An 18347-nucleotide genomic window follows, 5' to 3' on the forward strand; every position below is an offset into this window, starting at 1 on the left:
CCAAATATTTCTAGCAGAGTATTCAGCATTCTCTTATAAGTATAGGTACTTGGAATAATGGCCAGATGGGTGTGTATTTGAGTGTTCCTGAGATTAAAAGAATATCATTTCATATGGTTTTACAATGCACTGATATAGTTCAGTAATTTTATAGAAAGACTGCTCTATTCTACTTTAAGATATCATCTAACTCCAGTAAGATTAGCCCATATCACAAAATCCGAAGACCAGAGAGGTTGGCGTGGATGTGGAGAAAAGGGAACACTTCTACACTGCTGGTGGGAATGCAAATTAATATATTCCTTTTGGAAAGATGTTTGGAGAACACTTAGAGATCTAAAAATAGATCTTCCATTCAATCTTACAATTGCTCTACTAGGTATATACCCAGAAGACCAAAAATCACATCATAACAAAGATATTTGTACCAGAATGTTTATTGCAGCCCAATTCATAATTGCTAAGTCATGGAAAAAGCCCAAGTGCCCATCAATCCACGAATGGATTAATAAATTGTGGTATATGTACACCATGGAATATTATGCAGCCTTAAAGAAAGATGGAGACTTTACCTCTTTCATGTTTACATGAATGGAGCTGGAACATATTCTTCTTAGTTAAGTATCTCAAGAATGGAAGAAAAAGTATCCAATGTACTCAGCCCTACTATGAAACTAATTTATGCCTTTCATATGAAAGCTATAACCCAGTTATAACCTAAGAATATGGGGAAGGGGAGGGAGAGGAGAGAGGAGGGAGTATGGGTGGAGGGAGGGTGATTGGTGGGATCACACCTGTGGTGCATCTTACAAGGGTATATATGAAACTTAGTAAATGTAGAATATAAATGTCTTAACACAGTAAGAAAATGCCAGGAAGGCCATGTTAACCAGTGTGATGAAAATGTGTCAAATGGTATATAAAACCAGTGTATGGTGCTCCATGATTGCATTAATGTACACAGCTATGATTTAATAAAAAAAAAAAAAAGACTGCTCTATTGTCCTTGCAATGGTTCATAAAATCACCTTGGACCATCGAATAGACCACAGGGCTGGGCCAAATAGTGAAAAACTGGACTTCATCTTGAAAACCAAAAATTAAAACTCAAAGGAATAGGTGGTTTTCAAGATGAAGTTCACTGTTAATTACATAGAACAGAATTTCTTCACCAAAGGAGATTAAGGACATATCTAGAGATAGGATGGCTTGGTCCATTGCTCCATAAAACTAGCCTTATAATTTAGATCATTAGTACAGTAGTAAACAATAGTGCTCATTCTCTATATGGAGATTTATATTTCCTTCAATCTGCTCATTGGGACAGGTAAATGAGGCACTTCAGCAGCTTTTATGATATAACCGAGCAGCAAGTCCTATGTACACTCTTTATTCCCAGGTCACTCTCTTGGGTGTCCATAGCTCTGATTACCATCTCTGTGTGCTGACAATTCCCAAATCTGTATCTATACACCAGATCTTTCTCCTAAACTACACCCATATATCCAATTGCCTAGAGGTCATTCTACTTGGAAGCCCCACAATTCTCTCAATCTACACACATCAAAAATGGAATTGGTGATGCTGTCCTTAATTCCTGTCCATCCTGTATCCTCCCTTCAGTGGAAGGCATTACCCTCCACTCAGCTGTCTAAGCCAGAAAGCTTGGCCTCTTCTGTGACTCTTATCTCTTCCTCATCCCCATATCTAATCAGTGACAAAGTCCTGTATTATATGTCTCATTATGTCTCTCAAATCCATCCAACTTTTTCCATCCCCATGGATTTCAAAGATATACTCCTAAATAGATGACCATAACAACCTACGAAGTATACTCCAGTTTTGCCCTCTTCAATCCATTCTCCAGGGTAATTTTCCCAAAATGAAAATCCAATTCTAAGTCTCCCCTGCTTGAAACCTTCTAACAGATCCTCCTTTGCACTTAAAATGAATTTCAGAATCTCTGGGCTTAAAAGGTCCTATATGATTAAGCCCCTGGTAACTTCTTCCCAAATCATCTCCCTCCAGTGAGCCCATCCAACCCTGGGTTTTAGGAATACTGAGTTTCTTTCAATTTCTCAAAAATGACTTGTTTGCACCATAGGATTTATTGTACTATTTTGTGGGGCAATTGTGAATATTGACAATTTACTTGTCTACATTCCTTCACCAGTTTATACACTTCATGAGGACAAGAACTGTTACCATTTTTGTTTACCATTTTGTCCCCAGCTCATAGTGCAATACCAGTACAGAGTTGGTGCTCAACAAACATTTATTAAGGAAATGAATGGTGTGATTTTCAAGAGGTTTGGCTATTTCACTATTTCTTTACTGTGTCAAAGAAATTGATTTGGGATTTTGAAGTCTCCTTTTTCCTTTTATTTTTTTTAGGGTGTCAGAGGCCCAGACTGGCCCACGTTTGCCAAAAGAGACTTTGTTTGTTCTATTTTCCTCTGGATATGGCTCAGTTCACCTTTTGAGGATTCAATTCATGTTGATAAATGTTGTTCTCAATTCAATTTTCATTTCCCAGAAGATAATTCACTTTGGGAAGCTCTGATGTACTAAAAGAAAGTTGGAACTTTCTCCCACCCCTATACCTTGGTTTTGTGTGGCTGAAAACCATGACTTTGTGTAAGTTAATAAAGGACATGGAGAACTATAATCATCAGCATGTAAGGGTTCTTCTGGTCTTTTTATCTGTAATCAAGTATCATCACTCCCTACTCTACTTCCTTGCCAGTCATTTTCTAAAAGAGTTTGATCTCTAAAAAATGTCAGAAGGAATATGCTAACAGGAAAGGTTTCCTGGTAGATCCAGACCTGATGATTCTGAGCCACAGAGCAGTGAAGAAAGCATGAAATGACCTCCTTTACTGCATTGCAGGGTTTTTTTCTGTAATTGATGGCAAAATACCAGTGGATCACAAATTATATTTTTCTTTCTTTTTTTATTGTTAAATCATAGCTGTGTACATTAATGCAATCATGGGGCACCATACACTGCTTTTATAGACCGTTTGACACATTTTCATCACACTGGTTAACACAGCCTTCCTGGCATTTTCTTAGTTATTGTGTTAAGGCATTTATATTCTACATTTACTAAGTTTCACATGTACCCTTGTAAGATACACCGCAGGTGTAGTCCCACCAATCACCCTCCCTCTGCCCATCCTCGCCCCTCCCTGTCCTCCCTCTTCCCCTCCCCCCATTCTTAGGTTATAACTGGGTTATAGCTTTCATGTGAAAGCCATAAATTAGCTTCATAGTAGGGCTGAGTACATTGGATACTTTTTCATCCATTCTTGAGATACTTTACTAAGAAGAATATGTTTCAGCTCCATGCATGTAAACATGAAAGAGGTAAAGTGTCCATCTTTATTAAGGCTGCATAATATTCCATGGTGTACATATACCACAATTTATTAATCCATCCATGGATTGATGGGCACTTGGGCTTTTCCCATAACTTAGCAATTATGAATTGAGCTGCAATAAACATTCTGGTATAAATATCTTTGTTATGTTGTGATTTTTGCTCTTCTGGGTATATACCTAGTAGAGCAATTATATGATTAAATGGCAGATCTATTTTTAGATCTCTAAGTGTTCTCCAAACATCTTTCCAAAAGGAATGTATTAATTTGCATTCCCACCAGCAGTGTAGAACTGTTCCCTTTTCTCCACATCCATGCCAACATCTTTGGTCTTGGGATTTTGTGATATGGGCTAATCTTACTGGAGTTAGATGATATCTCAAAGTAGTTTTGATTTGCATTTCTCTGATGATTAAAGATGATGAGCATTTTTTCATATGTCTGTAGGCCATGGGCCTGTCTTCTTCAGAGAAGTTTCTCTTCAAGTCTTTTGCCCAGCCTGCGATGGGATCACTCGTTCTTTTCTAGCTTATATGTTAGAGTTCTCTGTGGATTCTGGTTTTTAAACCTTTGTCGAAGACATAATCTGCAAATGTCTTCTCCCATTCTGAGGACTGTTTGCTTACTTTATTTACTGTGTTCTTGGCTGTGCAGAAGCTTTTTAGTTTGATCAGGTCCCAGTAGTGTATTTTTTAAACTACTTCAATTGCTGAGGGGGTCATTTAGTTTTTTGAGACAGAGTCTCAGTTTGTCACCCTCGATAGAGTGCTATGGTGTCACAGCTCACAGCAATCCTCAGCCTCCCAAGTAGCTGGGACTACAGGCACCTGCCACCACACCCAAGAATTTTTTAGAGACAGGGTCTCTCTCTGGCTCAGGCTGGTCTTGAACCTGTGAGCTCAGGCCTCACTTGCCTTGGCCCACCAAGTGCTGGGGTTACAGGCGTGAGCCACTGTGCCCAGCCATCCCTTTCATTTTAAAGAATTTATTTATTGAAAGATGTAAAATAAGCATAAACCTGGATGATTAGGCAAATTGACCATTTTCCTTTGTTTTTGACAGAAATTCAAATTAAAATAATTGGAAAAATGGAACAATGGACATTCATATACCATCCACCTAAAATTACCCATTGTTAACTGTTTCCCACATTTAGTGTTGTCTCTGTCTCTGTCTTTCTCTCTCTCTGTCTTTCCATTTAGTTTTCCCCCATTCAATTTGAAAGTAAATTATAGATATTATGACTTTTCACCCCTAAATATTTTAGCATGTATTTCTTTTTTTATTAATTGTTTGTGATTCATTGAAGGTACAAAGAATTAGGTTATATTGATTGCAGTTGTTAGATAAAGTCCCTCCTATAATTGTGTAAAAATATGGAATGCTTCACGAATTTGCATGTCATCCTTGCACAGGGGCCTTGCTAATCTTCTCTGTCTGGTTCCAATTTTAGTATATGTGCTGCTGAAGCAAGCACCAGCATATATTTCTTTTATTTATTTATTTTTTTAATAGTTAAGAGATTTTATTCTAATAGCTATAATTACAGTGCTTGTTTGTCGAAATGAAAACTGAAAACAAGTATACAAAACAATTGATTACTAATCGTGTATTGAAAGCAGTAAGAGGTTCCACGACACCAAATAGACCAGTTCTGAGGCTTTCCCCAAGATAAGTTTAACAGCTCCAGCTTCTTCAGTGTTTATCAAAATACAAGAGAAAAGAGTAGAGGTCATCTTTTTCAATGGCAAATCGGAGCCTTGCAGGCTGAGGGAGAGAAAGCTACTTCACACATGGGGGGTGCTCCTGGGGCCAGGGCCCAGATGCCCAGCTTGCCCACACTGTCTCTGGGTGAGACCCCAGACATCCCACAGTGTCTGAGTAGGCGTGAGCATGGGGAATGCTGACCAAATGAATGCGTGGGGCCCTGTGTCCCCTGAGCAGATGAGAGGACAGCTAGGGGCTCTCAGCCAGGCCCCCAGGAGCTGAGGGAGCATGGGGACAAGCAAGGCTATGGAATGCAGGGTGCCCCAGCGAGAAGCAAGTCAGAGGGTCTCTACGGTGACCATGCAGAATTGATGAAGGCCTGCAAGCCACTGCCTCATGTCCCCAAGGGGAACAGCCAACCCAATGGCTGGCATTCAGGCTGTCGCTGCAAACCTACACTAAGCAGCCGTGTTCACTTCTGGTTCTGGAGCTGATTGGACAGCCACTCTAGTCCTTCATAGAGCCCATCCCCACTGGTGGCACAGGTGGCCTGAATGTACCAGTTCCTGTGGCGAAGAGAGTGAAGCCCCAGCTTGTCTATGATCTCGGCTGCATTCATGGCGTTGGGCAGGTCCTGCTTGTTGGCAAACACTAAGAGAACTGCATCCCTGAGCTCATCCTCAGCCAGCATCCGCATGAGCTCCTCACGGGCCTTGTTCACACACTCTCGGTCATTGCTGTCCACCACGAAGATCAGGCCTTGTGTGTTCTGGAAATAGCGGTGCCACAGAGGCCGGATCTTGTCCTGGCCGCCCACGTCCCACACAGTGAAGCTGATGTTCTTGTACTCCACAGTCTCCACGTTAAGGCCTATGGTGGGAATGGTGGTCACGATCTTACCCACCTTCAGCTTGTATAGGATTGTCGTCTTCCCTGCAGCGTCCAGCCCCACCATGAGGATGCGCATTTCTTTTTTGCCAAAAAGGCCCTTGAAGAGATTGACAAAGATGTTCCCCATGTTTGTGGATGGGCGGCAGCAACACTGGCCAGGGACACCTCAGCGGCTGCAGCTCGGAGCCAGGCGTTGGTTTTGCTTCCCATGTATTTCTTAAGAACAAGGCCATAGTAAGGAGTCATAATGAGAATACCATTATTATATTGAAGAAATTAATATCATTATAATAATACTATCTAATTTGAAGTTTGTATTTAAAATATCCCAAATTTTCCCCAGTATTGATCTTTGTAGTTGTTTTTTAAGAATCTAGGATGCTTTTAAGGACCACATGTTGCACTCAGCTATCATGTTTTTTGGGGACTCTTTAAAATTATTTTCTAGGGATGTGGGAGGAGCTTTCATGAAAATGCCACTTTTTTTTTTTTTTTATTGTTGGAGATTCATTGAGGGTACAATAAGCCAGGTTACACTGATTGCAATTGTTAGGTAAAGTCCCTCTTGCAATCATGTCTTGCCCCCAGAAAGTGTGACACACACCAAGGCCCCACCCACCTCCCTCCTTCCCTCTTTCTGTTTCCCCCCCATAACCATAATTGTCATTAATTGTCCTCATATCAAAATTGAGTACATAGGATTCATGCTTCTCCATTCTTGTGATGCTTTACTAAGAATAAAGTCTTCCACGTCCATCCAGGTTAATACGAAGGATGTAAAGTCTCCATTTTTTTTTAATGGCTGAATAGTATTCCATGGTATACATATACCACAGCTTGTTAATCCATTCCTGGGTTGGTGGGCATTTAGGCTGTTTCCACATTTTGGCAAAAATTAATCCACATGAAAAAAGCCAACAATCCCTTATATCAATGGGCAAGAGACATGAATAGAACTTTCTCTAAAGACGACAGACGAATGGCTAACAAACACATGAGAAAATGTTCATCATCTCTATGTATTAGAGAAATGCAAATCAAAACAACCCTGAGATATCATCTAACCCCAGTGAGAATGGCCCACATCACAAAATCTCAAAACTGCAGATGCTGGCGTGGATGTGGAGAGAAGGGAACACTTTTACACTGCTGGTGGGACTGCAAACTAGTACAACCTTTCTGGAAGGAAGTATGGAGAAACCTCAAAGCACTCAAGCTAGACCTCCCATTTGATCCTGCAATCCCATTACTGGGCATCTACCCAGAAGGAAAGAAAATGCCACTTTTGAAGAGTTCAAACAAGTTGTCCTGTGAAATGTTCCACAATTTAGATTTGTCTGATTGCTTGCTTATGATTAGATTCAGATTAAACATTTTTCTTTTTCCTTTTTGACGAAAATCGCTAATGCATCATACTTAGTGCATTACACTGGGCTGCACATTGTCTCAGGTTTTCCTATCATTCATTACACTAAAAGTGAGCAGGTGGCTAAGGTAGCATTTAGCAGGTTTCTCCACTGAACTTTTTCTCCTTTGTGCCTACAAAGTGAGACTGTTTAAATACTCTGTTCTCCGGCAACTATTCACTAAGGTCTGGATAAATTATTACAGTGGTGGTTGTAAAATGATAGTGTTCTAAGTTTTATCATTTTTCTATGTTTATCTAACCCTTCTAGAAAACAAGGGTTTTTCTCTCTCCTCTTTTTTAGAGTATCATTATGGACTTAAGGATTTCTTTTTCTACAAAGTTCAGTGTTGATGAGTGGAATACTACTCAGTCATAAAAATAATTAAATAGGATGGCATCTGAGGCTCGGTGAGTAGGGCGCTGGCCCCATATAACGAGGGTGGTGGGTTCAAACCTGGCCCAGGCCAAACTGCAACAAAATAATAGCCAGGCATTATGGTGGGTGCCTGAAGTCCCAGCTACTCAGGAGGGTGGGGAAAGAGAATTGCGGCTGGTGGAGACAAGATGGCTGACTGAAGCCAGCTTTCCACAGAGGCTCCCATCCAGAAGGAGAGTTAAAGGACAGAAAATTAGCAAGTAACCTAGTGGATTTGAGCTGTACCAAGAGGGAAGGTTGGAGAACGCACATGAACCCCACTGAGGTGAGCTATGACCACAAGGATACAAACAAAAGGTACAAAATCCATCACCAAGCAGACAGGAGATCCCTCTTCCATAAGAATGGCTCGGAGTGCCCCACAAACAAACGGGAAGAGTTCAAAGGTCCTCCCACTACATTCCATGGGAAAGACCCTCTAAAAACTGGACCTACCTCCCCTACTATGGTGCCACAGTGTTCTCCTGCCAGGCATAAAACTGTATATATTCTCTACCTGCAACTCTGAGCTCCCAGCACTCCCCTCCACTCTCACTCTGAGGTCTGGAGGCCTGTCCCCCAGGAGTCCACATCCTTGGGTGATTTCTTGAGGGCTGTGGACAGTGCCTAAACTGCAGCTGGTCAGTGCTGACTCTAGGGCACGGGAGCAAGGACAGGACGGTCGGCTGAGAGGGAACCACACCGGAGCAGAATTTCCCTGAGGTACAGAGCAGCAGTCATCTTTTAGCAACAATACAGCTCACTCCTGGATATTCTGAAGCCACACCCCCTGTCTCCCTGGGCAACCAGAAAAGGCTGGCAGCCACCACAAACAGATTTGGGACTAAAATGCAGGCCCCGTGAGTAAAGGATTTGCCTGAGGTGGTACCGACCTGGGTGGAGCGCAGGGACTAGAAACGCACACCACTTGCAGACCCAGGAAGTTCCCAGGGTGGGGCTGACCCAGAGGACAGCTTTACTGAGCCTAAGACACACCTGGCCATCAGGGGATCATAAGACTATAGGCAAAGGAAGGCAACGGATAGAACTGACAGGTAACCAAATACAAACCTGCAGGAGCAAAGGCAGGCTCTGGGAGCTCAAAACAGCTTCTCTTCTGCAGGGGAATTTAGCAAGAACAGAAACAAAATCCCACAAAGTTTTTCTGTTCTGTTCTGTCAGTAACAACAATCAGGGGTGGGGCTGGAACGGAGTGAACAGCCCCCAGCCTTCATCAAGCACCCAAGGTTGTCAGGCCTCACCTCCTCCTGCTAGATAGAGGCAGAGCCCAGTGGCCTAGGTGAGCAGAAATAGATTTCCTTGTGATTCAGGCAGGTGTAAACACCTGGAGTCTCTGTTCCCTACAGGCAACCGGGTCAGCCAACTGCCGGGCTGTCAGTGACTGGGTGTGACAGAGGTGCAAGGTGGGGAAGGAAGCATCAACCTTCCCAGACTGATCTATTTGCTCGGTGGCACCTCCTGACTCCACGCAGCATTGGAGCAAGCCATATCAGAGAAGTCACCAGACCCCTGTGATCCAGTTCCCAGAGATGTCTTAAACTCTCCCAACCGAGACAGGTGCTGACTGAGACAATTGATTTGGACCTTTTGAACTGAGCCAATCGCCTGAGGACTATTCAGGTGGTGCCCTGGGTGTGTGGTTGTAGGAAGGTTTGATTTTTCTTTTACAATTTTTGCCTGTGGAGGGCGGGGTGACTTAATTGCTGGTATTTCTCCACAGCTGAGATTTCAACCCCAAGTAACTGTTTCACTAGGGTCAAACAGAAACTAGCTGAAAACAAGACAGAAACACTTAGCCCCACCACACCAGACAGGGCCCCATTTTCTCAGGCCATAGCACTGTCTGGGTCCTTGACAAAGCTCCTGGGTAAAAATCAAAGGGTGTAAAACAATCATGGGGTGGAAAGAGTGGAAAAAATATGGTAACATGAATAACCAGAATAGAGCAACCCCCCCCAAGGAAAGATATGGTAGATGTACCTGAAGATCCCATTCATAAACAACTGGCCGAGATGTCAGAAATCAAATTCAGAATTTGGATTGCAAATAAGATTAATAAACTGGAGGAAAATTTGGAAATAGAAATTCGAGCAGCAATTCAAAAGTTAGAATTAGGAATTCGAGGAGAAATTCAAAAGTTGTCTCAATAATTTAACGAATTATAAGACAAAACCACCAAAGATTTAGACACACTGAAGCAAGAATTTGCAGCTGTCAAAGATCTGAAAAATACAGTAGAATCCCTCAGTAACAGAGTGGAGCAAGCAGAAGAAAGGATTTCTGACATTGAAGACAAAGCCTTTGAACACTCCCAAACTCTCAAAGAGGGAGAGAAATGGAGAGCAAAAATGGATCATTCTCTCAGAGTGCTGGGATAATTCAAAGAAGGGTAATATCCACCTCATTGGCATCCCTGAAACCAATGAAGTGGCCTTGTTGGGCACAGAGGCCCTTCTCCATGAACTTATGAAAGAGAATTTTCCAGACATGCATAGAGATTCTGAAATTCAGATAGCAGACAGTTTCAGAACCCCAGGATGACTCAATCCCAATAAGACATCCCCCACGCATATCATAATAAACTTCACTAAAGTTAATATGAAGGAGAAAATTCTCAAAATAGCCAGATGTAAGAAATCCATTACCTACAAAGGGAAGAATATTAGAATAACTGCAGATCTCTATGCTGAAACTTTTCAAGCCAGAAGAGGGTGGTCATCGACTTTTAATCTCCTAAAGCAAAATAACTTTCAACCCTGGATCCTGTATCCAGCTAAACTTAGTTTCATTTCTGATGGAGAAATTAAATACTTTAATGACATTCATATGTTGAAGAAATTTGCCACAACCAAACCAGCTCTTCAGGATATTCTCAGCCCTATCCTCCATAATGACCAATCCAGTCCTCTACCACAAAAGTAAACTCACTCAGAAACTTTTGATCAAACTCCAACTTCCACACTGGTGAAAGGATTAAAACTGTCCACTGGACTTTCGAAAAACTCGATACACAAAATTTTACCAGGCTTATCAATATTCTCCATTAATGTGAATGGCTTAAACTTTGCTCGAAAGAGGCACAGGTTAGCTGACTGGATATAAAAACTCAGGCCAGATATTTGTTGCATACAAGAGTCACATCTTACCTTAAAAGACAAATACAGACTCAGGATGAAACAATGGTCATCCATATTTCATGCAAATGGTAATCAGAAAAAAGCAGGTGTTGCAATTTTATTTGCAGATACAATAGGCTTTAAACCAACAAAAGTAAGAAAGGATAAGAATGGTCACTTCATATTTGTTAAGGGTTAATACTCAATATGATGAGATTTCAATTAATAATATCTATGCACCCAACCAGAATGCACCTCAATTTATAAGAGAAACTCTAACAGACATGAGCAACTTGATTTCCTCTAGCTCCATAATAGTCGGAGATTTCAACACTCCTTTGGCAGTGTTGGATAGATCCTCCAATAAGAATCTGAGCAAAGAAATTTTAGATTTAAACCTAACCATCAAACATTTAGATTTAGCAGACATCTACAAAACATTTGATCCCAACAAAACTGAATACACATACTTCTCATCAGCCCACGGAACATACTCCAAAATCGATCACATCTTAGGTCACAAGTCTAACCTCAGTAAATTGAAAGGAATAGAAATTATTCCTTGCATCTCAGAACACCATGGAATAGAAGTTGAGCTCAGTAACAACAGGAATCTGCACACTCATACAAAAACATGGAAGTTAAATAACCTTATGCTGAATGATAGCTGGGTCAGAGATGAGATTAAGAAGGAAATTGCCAAATTTTTGGAACAAAACGACAATGAAGACACAAATTATCAGAACCTCTGGGATACCGCAAAGGCAGTCCTAAGAGGGAAATTTATAGCACTGCAAGCCTTCCTCAAGAGAACGGAAAGAGAGGAAGTTAACAACTTAATGGGACATCTCAAGCAACTGGAAAAGGAAGAACATTCCAACCCCAAACCCAGTAGAAGAAAAGATATAACCAAAATTAGCGCAGAATTAAATGAAATTGAAAACAAAAGAATTATACAACAGATCAATAAAACAAAAAGTTGTTTTTTTGAAAAGGTCAATAAAATCGATAAATCTTTGGCCAACCTAATCAGGAAAAAAAGAGTAAAATCTCTAATCTCCTCAATCAGAAACGACAAAGACGAAATAACAACAGACTCCTCAGAAATCCAAAAAATCCTCAATGAATATTACAAAAAACTTTATTCTCAGAAATATGAAAATCTGAAGGAAATTGACCAATACTTTGAAGCACATCTCCTTCCAAGACTGAGCCAGAATCATCAAGTGAAAATGTTGAACAGGCCCATATCAAGTTCTGAAATAGCATCCACCATACAAAACCTCCCTAAAAAGAAAAGCCCGGAACCAGATGGTTTCACGTCAGAATTCTATCAAACCTTTAAAGAGGAATTAGTACTTATATTACTCAACCTGTTCCAAAATGTAGAAAAAGAAGGAAGACTACCCAACACATTCTATGAAGCAAACATCACCCTGATCCCCAAACCAGGAAAAGACCCAACAAGAAAAGAAAATTATAGACCAATATCACTAATGAATATAGATGCAAAAATATTCAACAAGATCCTAACAAACAGAATCCAGCAACACATCAAACAAATCATACATCATGACCAAGTTGGTTTTATCCCAGGGTGTCAAGGCTGGTTCAATATACGTAAATCTATAAATGTAATTCAGCACATAAACAAATTAAAAAACAAAGACCATATGATTCTCTCAATTGATGCAGCAAAAGCTTTTGATAATATCCAGCATCCCTTCATGATCAGAACACTCAAGAAAATTGGTCTAGAAGGGACTTTTCTTAAACTGATAGAGGCTATCTACAGCAAACCCACAGCCAATATCATATTGAATGGAGTTAAATTGGAATCATTTCCACTCAGATCAGGAACCAGACAAGGCTGCTCATTGTCTCCATTGCTTTTCAACATTGTAATGGAAGTTTTAGCCACTGCAATTAGGGAAGAAAAGGCGATCAAGGGTATCCATATAGGGTCAGAAGAGATCAAACTCTCGCTCTTCGCAGATGATATGATTGTGTATCTGGAAAACACTAGGGACTCTACTACAAAACTCCTAGAAGTGATCAAGGAATACAGCAGCGTCTCAGGTTACAAAATCAACATTCATAAATCGGTAGCCTTTATATACACCAACAACAGTCAAATTGAAAAAGCAGTTAAGGACTCTATCCCATTCACAGTAGTGCCAAAGAAGATGAAATATTTGGGAATTTACCTAACAAAAGACGTGAAAGATCTCTATAAAGAGAACTATGAAACTCTAAGAAAAGAAATAGCTGAAAATGTTAACAAATGGAAAAACATACCATGCTCATGGCTAGGAAGAATCAACATTATCAAAATGTCCATACTACCCAAAGCAATATATAATTTCAATGCACTCCCTATTAAAGCTCCACTGTCATATTTTAAAGATCTTGAAAAAACATTACTTCGTTTTATATGGAATCAGAAAAAACCTCGAATAGCCAAGACATTACTCAGAAATAAAAACAAAACAGGAGGAATCACACTACCAGACCTGAGACTTTACTACAAATCGATAGTGATCAAAACAGCATGGTATTGGCACAAAAACAGAGAAGTAGATATCTGGAACAGAATAGAGAACCAAGAGATGAATCCAGCTACTTACCACTATTTGATTTTTGACAAGCCAATTAAAAACATTCAGTGGGGAAAAGATTCCCTATTTAACAAATGGTGCTGGGTGAACTGGCTGGCAGCCTGCAGAAGACTGAAATTGGACCCACACCTTTCACCATTAACTAAGATAGACTCTCATTGGATTAAAGATTTAAACTTAAGACATGAAACTATAAAAATACTAGAGGAGAATGCAGGGAAAACCCTTGAAGAAACTGGTCTGGGTGAGTATTTCATGAGGAGAACCCCCCAGGCAATTGAAGCAGCTTCAAAAATACACTACTGGGACTTGATCAAACTAAAAAGCTTCTGCACAGCTAAGAGCACAGTAAGCAGAGCAAGCAGACAGCCCTCAGAATGGGAGAAGATATTTGCAGGGTATATCTCTGACAAAGGTTTAATAACCAGAATCCACAGAGAACTCAAATGCATCAGCAAGAAAAAAACAAGGGATCCCATCGCAGGCTGGGCAAGGGATTTGAAGAGAAACTTCTCTGAAGAAGGCAGGCGCACGGCCTTCAGACATATGAAAAAATGCTCATCATCTTTAATCATCAGAGAACTGCAAATCAAAACTACTTTGAGATATCATCTAACTCCAATGAGACTAGCCTATATCACAAAATCTCAAGACCAGAGATGTTGGCGTGGATGCGGAGAAAAGGGAACACTTCTGCACTGCTGGTGGGAATGCAAATTAATACATTCCTTTTGGAAAGATATATGGAGAACACTTAGAGATCTAAAAATAGATCTGCCATTCAATCCTGTAATTCCTCTGCTGGGCATATACCCAGAAGACCAAAAATCACAACATAACAAAGATATTTGTACCAGAATGTTTATTGCAGCCCAATTCATGATAGCTAAGTCATGGAAAAAGCCCAAGTGCCCATCGATCCACGAATGGATTAATAAATTGTGGTATATGTATACCATGGAATACTATGCAGCCTTAAAGAAAGATGGAGACTTTACCTCTTTCATGTTTACATGGATGGAGCTGGAACATATTCTTCTTAGTAAAGTATCCCAAGAATGGAAGAAAAAATACCCAATGTACACAGCCCTACTATGAAACTAATTTGGGACTCTCACATGAAAGCTATAACCCAGCTACAACTTAACAATAGGGGGAAGTGGGAAAGTGGGGGGTGGGTAGAGGGAGGGGAATCGGTGGGATCACACCTGTGGTGCATATTATAGGGGTATTTGCGAAACTTCGTAAATGTAGAATGTAAATGTTTTGGCACAGTAACTGAGATAATGCCGGAAAGGCTATGTTAACCACTGTGATAAAAATGTGTCAAATGGTTTATGAAGTGAGTGTATGATGCCCCATAATCATATCATTGTATACAGTTATGATTTAATAAAAAAAAAAAGAAAAAAAAAGAAAATTGCTATACAAGGGACATTTCTTAAACTGATAGAGGCCATCTACAGCAAACCCACAGCCAATATCATATTGAATGGAGTTAAATTGAAATAATTTCCACTCAGATCAGGAACCACATAAGGCTGCCCATTGTCTCCACTAGTCTTCAATATTGTAATGGAAGTTTTAGCCAATGCAATTAGGGAAGAAAAGGCCATCAATGGTATCCATATGGGGTCAGAAGAGATCAAACTTTCGCTCTTTGTAGATGATATGATTGTATATCTGGAAAACACCAGAGATTCTACTACAAAACTCTTAGAAGTGATCAAGGAATACAGTAGCATCTCAGGTTACAAAATCAACATTCATAAATCGGTAGGCTTTATATATACCAACAATAGTCAAGCTGAAAAAAACAGTCCCATTCACAGTACTGCCAAAGAAGATGAAATATTTGGGAGTTTATCTTACAAAGGATGTGAAAGATCTCTATAAAGAGAACTATGAAACTCTAAAAAAAGAAATAGCTGCAAATGTTAACAAATGGAAAAACATGCCATGTTTATGCCTGGGAAGAATGAACATTATGAAAATGTCCATACTACCCAAAGAAATATATAATTTTAATGCAATCCCTATTAAAGCTGCACTGTCATACTTTAAAGATCTTGAAATATAATACTTTGTTTTATATGGAATCAGCAAAAACCTCAAATAGCCAAGACATTACTCAGAAATAAAAACAGAAACTAGTACAACCTTTCTGGAAGGAAGTATGGAGAAACCTCAAAGCTCTCAAGCTAGACCTCCCATTTGATCCTGCAATCCCATTACTGGGCATCTACCCAGAAGGAAAAAAATCCTTTTATCATAAGGACACTTGTACTAGACTGTTTACTGCAGCTCAATTTACAATCACCAAAATGTGGAAACAGCCTAAATGCCCACCAACCCAGGAATGGATTAACAAGCTGTGGTATATGTATACCATGGAATAGTATTCAGCCATTAAAAAAAAAATGGAGACTTTACATCCTTCGTATTAACCTGGATGGAAGTGGAAGACATTATTCTTAGTAAAGCATCACAAGAATGGAGAAGCATGAATCCTATGTACTCAATTTTGATATGAGGACAATTAATGACAATTAAGGTTATGGGGGGGAGCAGAAAGAGGGATGGAGGGAGGGGTGGGGCCTTGGTGTGTGTCACACTTTATGGGGGCAAGAGGGACTTTACTTAACAATTGCAATCAGTATAACCTGGCTTATTGTACCCTCAATAAATCCCCAACAATGAAAAAAAAAAAAGAAAAAGAAATAAAAACAAAGCAGGAGGAATCATGTTACCAGACCTCAGATTATACTATAAATCGATATTGATCAAAACAGCATGGTATTGGCACAAAAACAGAGAAGTAGATGTCTGGAACAGAATAGAGAACCAAGAGATGAATCCAGCTACTTACTGTTATTTAATCTTTGACAAGCCAATTAAAAACATTCAGTGGGGAAAAGATTCCCTATTTAACAAATGGTGCTCAGTGAACTGGCTGGCAACCTGCAGAAGACTGAAACTGGACCCAAACCTTTCTCCATTAACTAAGATAGACTCTCACTGGATTAAAGATTGAAACTTAAGACATGAAACTATAAAAATACTAGAGGAGAATTCAGGGAAAACCCTTGAAGAAATCAGTCTGGGCAAGTATTTTATGAGGAGAATTCCCCAGGCAATTGAAGCAGTTTCAAAAATACACTACGGGGACCTGATCAAAGTAAAAAGCTTCTGCACAGCCAAGAACACAGTAAGTAAAGCAAGCAATCCGCCCTCAGAATGGGAGAAGATATTTGCAGGTTATGTCTCCGTCAAATGTTTAATAACCAGAATCCACAGAGAATTCAAACGTATAAGCAAGAAAAGAACAAGTGATCCCATTGCAGGCTGGGTAAGGGACTTGAAGAGAAACTTCTCTTAAGAAGACAGGCGCGCCGCCTACAGACATATGAAAAAATGCTCATCATCTTTAATCATCAGAGAAATGCAAACCTAAACTACTTTGAGATATCATTTAACTCCAGTAAGATTAGCCTATATCACAAAATCCCAAGACCAAAGATGTTGGCATGGATGTGGAGAAAAGGGAATAGTTCTATACTGCTGGTGGGAATGCAAATTAATACATTCCTTTTGGAAAGATGTTTGGAGAACACTTAGAGATCTAAAAATAGATCTTCCATTCAATTCTATAATTGCTCTACTAAGTATATACCCAGAGACCAAAAGTCACATCATAACAAAGATATTTGTACCAGAATGTTTATTACAGCCCAATTCATAATTGCTAAGTCATGGAAAAAGCCCAAGTGCCCATCGATCCACAAATAGATTAATAAATTGTGGTATATGAACACCATGGAATATTATGCAGCCTTAAAGAAAGATGGAGACTTTACCTCTTTCATATTTACATGGATGGAGCTGGAACATATTCTTCTTAGTAAAGTATCTCAAGAATGGAAGAAAAAGTATCCAATGTACTCAGCCCTACTATGAAACTAATTTATGGCTTTCACATGAAAACTATAACCCAGTTACAACCTAAGAATAGGGGAAGGGGGAAAGGGAGGGGAGGGAGGGGGGAGATGGGCAGAGGGAGGGGAATTGGTGGGATTACACCTGCAATGCATCTTACAACGGTATATGTGAAACTTAGTAAATGTGGAAAGTAAATGTCTTAGCACAATAACTAAGAAAATGCCAGGAAGGCTATGTTAACCAGTGTGATGAAAATGTGTCAAACGGTCTATGAAACCAGTGTATGGTGCCCCATGATCACATTAATGTACACAGCTATGATTTAATAAAAAAAAAAAAGAATAAAAAAAAAAGAAGAAATGCCTAGGCCCAAGAGCTGGAGGTTGCTGTGAGCTGTGACGCTATAGCACTCTACCAAGGGCAACAAAGTGACACTCTGTCTCCTAAAAAAATAAAAATAAAAATAAGAAAATAAATGTTTTTTTTGTAGCAACCTGGAGAGAACTGGAAGCCATTATCCTAAATGAAGTATCTCTGAAACAGACAAATAGTACATGTACTCATTTATCAGTGGGAACCAAACACAGAGTATGCGAATCACATATAGTGATGTAATGGACTTTGGAGGGTGGCACCTGTGGCTCAAGGAGTAGGGCACCGGTCCCATATGCCGGAGGTGGCGGGTTCAAACCGAGCCCCGGCCAAAAACCACACACACAAAAAAAGTAATGGACTTTGGAGACTCAGAGGGGAGAGGGTGAAAGGGAGGGATCAAAAATTACCTATCAGGTACAATGTACACTTTTTGGGTGATAGATACATTAAAAGCCCTGACTTCAACACCATAGA

At 40.0% G+C, this 18347-nt stretch overlaps 1 protein-coding gene and 1 non-coding gene across 2 annotated transcripts; both read right to left on the bottom strand.

The window, feature by feature from the left end:
* Window positions 1–4753: 4753 nt before the first annotated feature.
* On the bottom strand, window positions 4754–4860 carry LOC128578668 (U6 spliceosomal RNA). Its single transcript, XR_008377808.1, has one exon. It is a non-coding gene; the product is annotated as a U6 spliceosomal RNA (small nuclear RNA).
* Window positions 4861–5561: 701 nt separating this feature from the next.
* LOC128576699 (ADP-ribosylation factor 1-like) lies at window positions 5562–6185 on the bottom strand. Its single transcript, XM_053578954.1, has one exon. It carries the CDS (start codon window positions 6106–6108, stop codon window positions 5563–5565), a length of 546 nt encoding a protein of 181 aa, XP_053434929.1. The 5' UTR covers window positions 6109–6185; the 3' UTR covers window position 5562.
* Between the last annotated feature and the right edge of the window lie 12162 nt (window positions 6186–18347).

Source organism: Nycticebus coucang, chromosome X (genome assembly GCF_027406575.1).
Source record: "Nycticebus coucang isolate mNycCou1 chromosome X, mNycCou1.pri, whole genome shotgun sequence".
Lineage (NCBI taxonomy): Eukaryota > Metazoa > Chordata > Mammalia > Primates > Lorisidae > Nycticebus > Nycticebus coucang.

What these genes read in the sequence shown, in the direction of transcription:
- LOC128576699 (XM_053578954.1), bottom strand. Translation starts at nt 6,108, where the DNA reads ATGGGGAACATCTTTGTCAATCTCTTCAAGGGCCTTTTTGGCAAAAAA.